Source organism: Alosa alosa, chromosome 10 (assembly GCF_017589495.1).
Source record: "Alosa alosa isolate M-15738 ecotype Scorff River chromosome 10, AALO_Geno_1.1, whole genome shotgun sequence".
Lineage (NCBI taxonomy): Eukaryota > Metazoa > Chordata > Actinopteri > Clupeiformes > Clupeidae > Alosa > Alosa alosa.
Genome location: NC_063198.1, coordinates 17719583 through 17731361, shown reverse-complemented (window position 1 = coordinate 17731361; position 11779 = coordinate 17719583). Strand labels below are relative to the sequence as shown.

The following is an 11779-nucleotide window of genomic DNA, read 5'->3' as shown; positions in this document are numbered from 1 at the left end:
ACGCATGAAACTGGGGGACCACTCCGCCGTGCTGGGCCTACTACAGGTGGAGACAGGACAGGCCTATTGAGGACCGCCACAACCACTCAAGGCATTACCAGCAGCCTCACACACACACAGTGATGTTTACACACACACACACACACACATGCACGCATACAGTACACACATTCATAATGATGAACAGATAACACACATAGATAGGTACATGCCTTCCCTCACACAAACACACACACACACACACACACACACAGACTGTCACCTCGACACACAATTGCACACAAACATCCATACAGAAGCACAGACATTAACACATACCAGCACATAATGCTCACTGTTGTGGGAGGGCTGAATTGACATTATGGTCACTGGTTTGGCACTCAGAGGCTTGGGAGAAGAGTGTGTTGTTCCAGCATTAGCCACTAGGAGGCAGCTCGACAACCCCTCCCAACATCAGCCTGGCTCAGCAGATGACCTGCTGGCCTTCAAGAGACCCCCAGAACTCAGTGACTTTTGCTTTTGGCCAACATTTAAAGCGCCATCCATGCGTCCCTCCATGCAGAGCCATTTTGCAATTATTTTTTTCCACTTTGCTGTTTATAGTTCTCTATGAATTCAATGTCCTAAAAATGGAGAAATGATTCCATTTTTTAATGTATATTGTTATTATAATAATAATTATAGTTGTTGTAATTATGATTATGATTGTTGTAACTCTATTGTTTTCTATTCCAGTTGTAGCATTCCTTCTTTGTTATTTTTTGGTAGACGTCAATGTGATGCTAGCCAATGGCTGAGGAACAGAGAGATTATTGAGAGAGAGAGAGAAAGAGAGATATTAAACACCCCAACACCTCCCCCCTTTTTTGTCTTGCTTGCCATTCTCTGGGCTCTAATGTTCGTGAGTGATTTGACCTTCCCGACTTTAATATTTCACTTGACATTCCAGAGGAACTTGGCCACTCTGTGGGAAGTCTGGCTCAATGTATTCTGCTGGGAATTAACCACACTCTGAGCAGCCAGTAGATTTCATCCCTCCACCAAATGCCCCTGTCCTCCCCACCCCCACATCTAAAAATGAAATCCATGGGGGCGGCATCCTACCTCCCCAGCAAAAAGCAAAACAAGAGAAAGATTTAAACATTTATCTCCGTTTTTTATATGAGCATTGTGAAGGAGGACCTCATGCTAATCGGACTTGCCTATCCCCTCTGTCCAGGCCCAGCTTCTGTTTGAAGTGGGAGAGCAGAGTTAAGTCAACACTCTGTGATGCATACTAAACTTTGACCCGTGCAATGAGTAGTGGACTGCCTGCTCTCCTCCTTTGAGCACGCCTGCTCTGCAGCAAACATGTGGCCCTCTGATGAATCAGGAGCTCTAGAACATTCCACAGATTCTTGTAAAATCAGACGAATTTTCTTTCTTTATTTTCACGCTCTCTCTCACACACACACACACACACACACACACACACACACACACACACAGACACAGCCCAAAACAAGATTAGGGTCCCAAGCTGTGGCATTCACATGCACTTTGACAAATCATATAATCCTCCAAACAAGGAAAGGGCATAGAGGCCAAGACTTTTGTACCTCTTTCTTTCACTCGTTCAGCCACCCCTTCTTTCTTCCTCTTTAACATTCTCTCTCTTTCTGATGAATGAAAACACAGGTGCCCCCAAAAATCTCTGATTCCAGAACTCGTATGCATTCACAGAGTTGTACAAAAACAACACTTTTTTTTAAAGGGTAGTGGAATTTTCAACATTTTGAGTAGTGCTCCTAGTTTGACACATTTGGCACAATCTTATTTAGTCGCTTCGAAATGCCATTGTACAGTAGAGAAAGCAGATTGTGTACTGTATGTTTATAAAGAGTATGTTTTATACTAAAACAAAGCTGTTCAGTGATAGATGAAGCAAGGGATTTGTGTATGTCTTACAATGTTTTTTTTGTGTGTTAACTTTCTTTTTTACTCCGTTGTTGTTTTTCATTTTTGTGTTTGTTATGGTTCATTTGTACATTTTCTACTGAAACTATAATGTGTTGTCTTTGCTCCCAATGCAAAACATTCTGATAAAGGCTACTATCGCCAAAATGATCCTAATTGTCATTTATCCCCTCAATTGACAAAACGCTCTTTTACCAGAAACCAAGTCTTTTTACAGGCTACCAAGCCTCCCATGTCATTGCCAGTCTGCCGTGTCTTGAACAGAGACTGGACTGTCTAAGTGACTGGACGTACTTTGGACGTCTATTTCGGACTTCTGTTTGGGGATACATTCCCACCAGTAGGATTGCCAAGAGTGGACCATAGACTTCCACATACCATTCCACACCTCAAAGAATCTCAGATCCCTCAGTCACTCAGCACTTGTGATGCACAGACCGGGGACCAAACAGACTGAGATGCTCAGATAGTGTGGATGGACACAACGTGATGTGCTGGTGTGTGTTGAGCAACAACCCCCAGCATCCGGACCACAGACTCCAAGGAACACTCAAACCTCAGAGGAACTGCAGTACCGATGTCAGACCTCAACCTTCTTACACACACACACACACACACACACACACACACACACACACACACACACACTCGTACACAATCACACACTCACCGTGCTGTGCTTGGCCTCTCTGTGTACATTTGATAAAAAAAAGAGGAAGAACTGAGTAAAAAAAATGGAAGGAAATGAATTTAAAAAATGCTTCTAGTGTATAACATTCCTGTCTTAACACCTGTGTTTATCTATGTTTTGGATATCGAAAAGCAAATGACACCCTCCCACCCCACCCTACCCTTGCCCCCAGCCCCCCTACACCCCTACCCCAACTGAGCCCTACCCCCACCCAAAATTGCTTACAAGCTCTTTTATTTGTTTTTTGTTGTTGTTTTTCACGCCACTGTGTTTTTGCTTTATTCCATTTGCGTTGAGCATGTGTGTATGTTACCATGGTATAATTTATTCTGCCGTATGCAGTGCTAGATTAGTGGGATTGTATTTGGTATTTACTACCTTCAGCCTGTTGGTGTCTTTGCTGTAACACTGGCGTAACTGTTATCAATTAAAGCTCTTAAACAGAAAACTGCAGTCACTGCTCTTTGTGTGCTTCTCTCCATCACACACAGACACAGAAACACACACCAAAAGTATTTTGCTTTCTTTCACCTCTCCTACTTTACATGTCTTACCACTTCCCCTGTCTCCTCACCTCTCTCTCTCTCTCTCTCTCTCTCTCTCTCTCTCTCTCTCTCTCTCTCTCTCTCTCTCTCACACTCATTCTATGTAACCCATCCCTTTCCCTCATTCTATCTTTCTCTCTCCTCTTTCTGTTTTCTCTCCACCTCTCCCTGATAATACTATCACACTTACTCTGAGCCGGATCAGGGCCAAACCAGCCCCAGATCCGGCTCGGAACGTCAGCTCTATAGCCCTGGGAGCCCTATCTCACCGAGCATGTTGTTCTTTTCATTCTGATGTAAGGCGATGTCATTCTGTGGAGGGTGGGAGAGATCCTGCACATAAACATCTTAAAGGGAGGCAAATCTCCCCTTAATCCCAGTAATTTGCTTCCCATGTAAATCTCCCCACGATTGTGTGCGGCCTTAATAAGATGCAATACCTCCCTATAACACTTAGAATTTATTCAATTTCAACAACGTAGCGTGAGCTTTATCGGTGGATAGTCCTGCACAGAGGGAGTATCAAAACGGGACTAGACCAGCTGGCTTTATGTGGAGAAATCTTTGAGGAATCCTGGTGTGCAAGCACTTCTTGTTGAATTATAAGGATGTATATTATGTGGATGCTGCTGTTAAGCACATTTAATGTGTGTGTGTGTGTTGGGGTGATGGATGTAGACTCATATTGACCGATAGCTTGTACACATATTTGCACCACTGATTCAGTATACAAAATGTGTAGTAGATGATAAGTGCAATACAGAGGAAATTAGACTGTGTGTGTAAGTGTGTGTTTGATGGTGAGAAGGAGAGAGAGACTATAATGTGTGTGTGTGTGTGTGTGTATGTAAGAGTGAGTGTGGCATGAGAGCAGAAGAACACCATTGCACGCAGCTGTAGGAAGTCATTCATTCAACCTGGGTTCAGCGCTGAAATCCCCCGTTCCCACTAATGTGTGTCTGCTTTGGCCTGGGCCCATGGCTGTGGTCTGATGTCTGGGAGAGATTACGGTCTCTGCAGGCCAGTGCAGACCTCCGTGCTGCGCTATACATACACACACACTGCACGCACTGAACACAGATACAATGGTGTGTACACACTGATGCACACAAGTTGATGATGTACACCCACAAGTATTATATACATACCACATGCATGCAAATACTCAATACAGGCAGATACTCATCTAAACTTCATCTACTTCACCATACATAGACAGACAGGCATGGACTATGATTATTACAATGAACATAGGTATTCACATACACACATATTCCTCAGACACACAACCAGTCATATACACATACTAGAACACACACACACACATCCAAAATACATACACGCTAATGTGCAGTCATGAGGGTCACCATCTCACCGTCCTGTTACTAAGTGACACTGATAGGAATAGGAACAGGTGATGACAGTAGCCTGAAGTGTGGGCTCATTCTAAAAGATGTAGTAATCCATGATGCATTTTATTGAATCCAGTGAAATTATCCACAGGTCCCTCTAGCTGTTCACCCAGGGTGTGTGCTCAAAAAAAAAAAACCTCTAGTGTTCATGCATAATCTTTCAATCACAGACACAAGCCCTTCAAGGGGGGCTTGTACAGTTCATTCTGTCTGTTGAGATATGAGCATCCCAGTAGAATAGGACAAATAGAACAAACAGCAGAATATTCAGAATAGATGAGGAGAAAACAGATGATATAGGGTTGCCGGTTGAAGTGCCCTTGAGCAAGGCACCTAACCCCTCACTGCTGGTTCTCCTATGATCTCAAGATTCTCAAAGTAGGGATAGAAATAAGAAATGGATAGGATTAGACAAAATTAGATGACATATAGGTAAGAATAAATGGCCAAACCAAAATGTTAATGCAAACAGCATCTTGGAGGCTACCAGTTATTTAGTGTCATGTTGTATATTTGGATATGTTACGTTTTTTGAGGGATGATTGACTATGAGGTCACTCATCCCAGCTGCTGATGTACAGAGAATACTCATGATGGCATTGTCTATAATGGCGCGGTGTTTCAAATGAGCACCATCTTATTTTTCCATTAGAGTTGCCCTAAAGAGCCTAAAAGAACTGTATGTAACAATGACACCTAACATATACTGTGGTCCAAATTCAAAATGTTGGAGAGCGTTCCCTTGGCCATGGGCCAGTCTGTTTTCCTTAAATGACACCGGTCAAAATGTATCAGCTGTTCACTTGGTTCACCTATGTACTGTATAATACAGGACTATGTATTGTGCATGGTATGGAGAAAGTGAGACATGTCAGTTAATGTTATCATATCTGGAGGGTGGAAAGAATCTGGAATCTGCAGAGAATCTGGATCTGTAGGGAAAACTGATTAAATATTCTAAACCCATCTTGCCGCTTGAGTGAGGTTGGTGTGGTGAAGCCTTGCGCACGCGCAGTTCTGGCCGAAATAGATGCCCGATAAGTGCCCAAAGTGCATTAAAATATGGTCGTCGAGTGGAGGACTTGCCTAAAAGGACTTTGCCTGTACCCTCTAGATCTGACTTAACATGCATTGAGATATGTCCCACCTTCCGCCATACCATGCACAATACATTGTCCTGTATTAATTGTATTTGCAATGTATTGAAATTCATTGATTTTCAGGGTACACCTATCCACAGGGCTGGAATAGGTAGTGCATCCCAATATTTTCAATGTTAACATTAAAATGATTATTCATTATAGCCAGATTTTTAAACAACAGTAGGAAGCTTGTCACGGAAATACATTTTTAAATCGTGAATATACTGGCGATAGCATTGTTGTCAGAGAAACCTGTATTTCAATTTAACATGTCCTTAATCTCTGATGACATATGAGGGTCACTTTATTTATGATTGATTGCAACACATTTGTTACAACATATAGCTCTTTTAAGTTGTTAAAGTTCAGAGGTTAGTATGAAGCCAAGGAGGGTTTCTGAAGTGGCACACAAATCTCATTTAAAGCTATATTACAGTGAAAAGATGTTAAGGCAGTGAGTAAGTCCTCGACAGTCAGTTCCTTTACAATCCTGGCCATGGGTAATCGTGAACTCTATGTGTCTTCCTGCTTTTGTGTTTGTGCACATACATATGAATGTGTCCATATGTGTATGTGTGTGTGCGTATGTGTGTTTGTGTGTTTGTGTCTGTTTTCCCGTCTGTAACACAATGACTCTAAACACCACCACTGGCGTTGTGTGTTACATCCGAGCACTCCTTTAATCCTGTGGGTGTTCTGGTTGGCCGTCTTAAACCCAAGCGTGTGTTATGGTTGTCCACTCTCGTCTGACGTGTCTCCTCAAGTCCCGGCACCCTGTCTCTCGTCACCTCGTTCCCCAGCGGACCGGCCAACCTTGCAGGCCTGTCCCCAGCCCCATCTCCCCGTCCCCTGACTGTAGTGACTGGAGACGAGAGGCTTGGTAACATCCCCGCCCTCTGCCGCTTTGATCCTGTAATTGATTGACTTCAGGAGAAAGAGGATAAACACAGACCTCAAGAGCCAATTCAGCTCGCCTCTCTGGAAGGGTTCCGATAAAAAATGGCAGGGTGCTATGTATATATATGCCCCAGCCTCATATACATAAACAGCTACAGCCACAGTCTCTCACACGTGCACACACACACACACACACACACACACACACACACGTATGGCCATCCAAGGTGCGACTGATTTGCTGGCTTAACGGCAGGCCTCCTGACTGCTGGGTCAGGCAGAGATGTGCTAGCGCAGATGTCGCTAGTGCTAATGGGGTTTGCTCAGATCAGAGGGATGGAAATAAAAAGGGCTCAGCCCTGACAGTGGGAGGACTGCTATCCTATCATCCTACCCCCTCTCTCCCTCCCTCCCTCTCTCTTTCAATCACTTTTGCTGTGATGGAGTTGTCCTTCTTCTCTCTCTCTTTCCTTTGGATCTGTGCACCTCCTCTCCTCACCTCTCTATCTTCTCTCTCTCTCTTCCTGTCTCCACACCATACCTCTCTCTCTCTTTTTCTCTCTCTCATGCTCTGTTTCCTCTGAGCCACTGAGACCTGAGTGATTTGTCTCATTCAGCAAACAGTGCAGGCCTGTAATGGAAAATAGGTGTTACAGAGAGAGAGAGAGAGAGAGAGTTAGAGAGTGTGTGTGTGTGTGTGTGTGCAGCGTGCACACGCGCGTTTGTGGACTATGTGTGTGTGGGGTGGTTTTGTGTGGACTTGAAAAGCCAGGGGTAGACAGGCATGGAGAATGAAGATGGTGGACCTTAACTAGGGAGAGCAGTCAGTCACTCAGTCAAAGCAGGAAGAGAAGAGACACACCACACACTTCCTCCTCCAACACCTCTCCCACCTCAGCACCACAGGCCTGAGGGAAGCATAGCCAGGCTGCGGATGCCGTCTGGAGAGGTGGAACATCGCTTGATGGACAGGCAAAAGAATAATTTAGCATTGGCAATGAACACGCATAATTGAATATTTAGAAAGGAAAAGAGGGAGTGGAAGAAAAAAAAAACGAAAAAGCAAATGATGGCATTTGTTTATTTTGTTTCCTTATTTATTTTCCTCACTTTAAGAAGAGCGCTGGATGTTATGGCGAGGACAGGAGAGGAGGGCTCTGAGCTGAATGGCGATGAGGGATGAAGGCAGGTTGGGGGACAGGTCCTCCTTCAGCGGGCTTATGTGTCTTATGGAGAGTGTGCCACGACACACACTCACGCCTGTCAGAGAGGGAAGCGCTTAGGGAGCCCCCTAATTCCACAAATCCCATAATTATTCCTGGATACATTATGTACCTGAGCTGAGCCTGTCTTATTACACACACACACACACATACACACACACACACTGTATACACACCACACTCATACACTCATATGTGTGAAATGGGTGACAGGTTTTTAGGTCTCTTTTTTCATGTGAAAAGAACATATTTTCTTTCTTTTTTGTTGCTGTAATCATATGCAAAGTAATTCTTGGCAACACATTTTAAGGAATTTACTTAAGATATGGTATTCATGGAAGCCCCTAGGACTCGTCACTGCAGGGCCTTACACACTTAGCTTCCACTCCACACTCCTCTACACAGTGATTCATCTGTCAACTCTACCCCTCGGACTCTGTTTGACTCGATCCCACATTGCAACATTCTGCAGCGATAGTGACTACACCACTAAAGAACTGCTTTACTTTACTCTGCTCTAGTCATGTCAAGTCACTTTGTTTCTATCACACTTTTAAAACAAACAGAAGTTGGCCCAAAGTGCTTTAAAAAAAAAAAAAAAAAAAAATACATAGAACAAGCTCAACAAAGAACAACAGCTCTATTTGGCTGTGCTTCTGCTATCTTTGCTATTTCTCATTTACACTTTTAATGTAGTACTAGACTGCCAGTCCTGTTCATCTGTACTATACTATAGCCTATGCTGTTCTATTCTACTCTGCAAAAGTTACCCAACTACAGTATACTAAACCCACATCATGTCTACTACTAATTTCTACTGTTGACTTGTACTACTTAATCTACTCAGTGGCACTTCACCTAACTAAACTCGATTGGTTTATCGTCACCCCCCCCCCCCCCCAACTTTTCTATAAGATGAGAACTATGAACTTAAGTTTATAATGTTAGGATATGATAGGGAGTAGCATCCACATTTGCATTCCTGTTTTGTTCAAACCCCATCCCTAAACACACAAACACAGGCATGAAGAAGCCTGCACACACACACACACACACACACACACACACACACACACACACACACACACACACACACACACACTCCTCAGTAGATAAGAGAAAGGAGGAGAAGTGAAGAGGAGCGGCCAGTGAAGTTGCAAATCTGAGAGATCAGGGACAAGATAAGAATCGCTCTGAAGCCCATTTTGATTTACATATAAAATCTGCTCTCTGCACGCAGACTAATTAATATTAATAGCTAAAATGGAAATGAGCGGGAGGCTAGGCTGGCGTTGGGTGAAGAAGCAAGGGAGCAAGCACGGTTTTGTTAGGAGAAGCACACAAGCCCTCTCTGACTATAAGTGGCCTTTAACAGGCGTGACGCCTGGGCATAGACTCTAATACACAGAGACAATTTTTCTAGATAATAGCCTATCACGCAGGATACAATTTAAATTAAAAAATGCAATTTTCACCTTGAAATGAACAAATGATTACAATTTCTATACAAATGAAGGCATCCAGGCAGCGCCTCAGTGCTCCACTCAGGCCATGAAACTTGACATAATTACCATGAAATACATTTTCAAATAGTTTGTATTTTGTCCGCCACTTTTAAACATGCCACTCTGCCTTCTGAGAGGGCTTCAGATCTCACCTTCTGGGGGGAGTGGAGAGAAAAAAAAGAGTGAAATTCATTCAGAGATGAAAACCCCTTCAACAGGAGAGATAAAAAAAAGGCTGACCGATGGGAAACTGCCACCGCTGGCCACAAACAACAAAACACTCGTTTGTTCTTCTGACCGAGGTTTTTTGAATGTGTGTGTTTGTGTTTGCATGTTTGTTGTGTGTGTGTGTGTGTGTGAGTGTGTGTGTGTGTGTGTGTGTGTGTGTGTGTGTGTGTGTGTGTGTGCATGAGTGTGTGTGTGTGTGTGTGTGCATGAGTGTGTGTGTGTGTATGTGAATGAGTATGTGAGTGTCTGTGTATGTCTCCCTCTTTCTGTGTGTGTGTGTGTGTGTGTGTGTGTGTCTGTGTGTGAGACAGAGTGATAGAGAGACTGATATTTGAATTGAGTAAATATACAGTCTATTTCACACTCTTTATGATTGTTTCACATCAATTTCACAGATAACCAAACAGAAGTTTTAGTTTTAGTCAGGATTCTGTATTTTTGAGAAGAAGTTTGTTTGGGCTGTCCTGTGCCATTTTATTGCATAGTTTAAGGCTGGCTTGTTGTTTGTGTGCATTTCATTTATCTAAACAATACGGTAATGTAATCTCACTTAATTATTATCTGAATATATTACGGAGATACTGTAGGGGTCTTTTTAGTTCAGGGAAAATAAGTTTATGACTTCATTACTTTACTTAATTCTTACATTTTGCTTTGGGTTTACTCTTTTCAATTTCATTTATCTCTGTTGTAATGTGAATGTTGAACTGTGTGCACTCTCTCTTAACATTCTGTCACCTGCTGAAGCTCCCTTAGGTGCAAGAAAACAGCACGTCACAGCTCATTTAAAGACATATCCTTCAAAATGATTATTTTTCACCCGTGCACATGAAACAGTTGCATTCCATGGAATTGCCCTAAGACAAATATTTCCAAACGATTCCGTTTTAAAGACAAATTGACTTTATTCTAATATCATTATGCTCTAGTATTATCATAAGAAGTAGTTATGTTGTGGTATGTTTTTAGATATGGTAGATGAACTGAGGTCCATGTGTATGTACGTACCTGTGGCTGGTAGCACATGTGACCCTGGTGACCTTCCTGTCCTATTCTGTGTTTGTTGCTGTGTTGACAGTGATGGCTGCCGTGTACAGACAACCCCCCCACCACCACCACCACCACCACCACCAGACTCCGACCCCTACCCCCACCATCAACACCACTGGCTTTACCTCCGCCGACAGGCTCACATCAGATTTCAATAGGTGACCCCTTAATGCTGGGGGTCAGCAGCAGACGGCCGGCGATTTCACACCCAAGATGAAAGGGAAATGAAGAGGGCGAAGGGGTGAGGGGTGGGGGCAGCAGCCGCCCTGATCATGCTGACGACCGCTGCTGCTGCTGCTACTCCACGTCTGGCCTTGCTCCACTGCTCCCACACACACACACACACGCACTCCCGCACACACACACACACACACACACACACACACACACACACACACACACACACACACACACACACAAACATATACACATGTACACATACACACGCACACACACACAAACACACACAGACACACACACACACACACACACACACACACACACACACACACACACACACACACACACACACACACACTTACACATACAGATTAGGAAAAAAGTCCCCACACAGCAGCTGGCACCCACATAGATTAGAAATAGAGTCAGTGACCCACGTACATGCACACACTGATGACACTGATAAACAGGCAAGAGAGAAATACACTTCTCACTGATACATATGCACACAAACATACACACATCAGGACATAAGAACACACATATTCTGCACATGAACATTCCCATATATTCCCACTGGTAAATGCACACACACAGAGAGAGAAAGAGAGAGAGAGAGAGAGGACATAACCCTCAGATCCCCTCTCACTGGGGAGGTACCCAGAGAGCCTGCAGGGCCCCGATGCCCTTCACCTCCACTGACGCCGGGGTCTGTGTCTCCACCAGGCCGATCAGGAGCACAGTGTCCCGAACACAGGTCCCTCAGCCCAGCCTGGACACCCTAGAGAGAGGCCCAGTTTAGCCTGTCACAGATGCCCTCTACACACAAAGCACTCATGCTCACAATCACTCTCTCAAACTCACTCACACACACACACACACACACACATACAAACATATGCATGAATGTGCACAGACATGCACACACACACACACACACACACACACAC

The 11779-nt window shown here is 43.8% G+C and overlaps 1 protein-coding gene across 4 annotated transcripts in view; it reads left to right on the top strand.

The window, feature by feature from the left end:
- Positions 1-2470, top strand: part of pax7a (paired box 7a) — a 64127-nt gene extending 61657 nt beyond the window's left edge. For all 4 annotated transcript variants that reach the window (XM_048255275.1, XM_048255274.1, XM_048255273.1 and 1 more), the window contains exon 9: positions 1-2470. This exon is cut by the window's left edge and continues 46 nt beyond it. In XM_048255275.1, coding sequence (XP_048111232.1) covers positions 1-70 — 70 coding nt within the window. In that variant the 3' untranslated portion in view covers positions 71-2470.
- The last annotated feature ends 9309 nt before the right edge of the window (positions 2471-11779 follow it).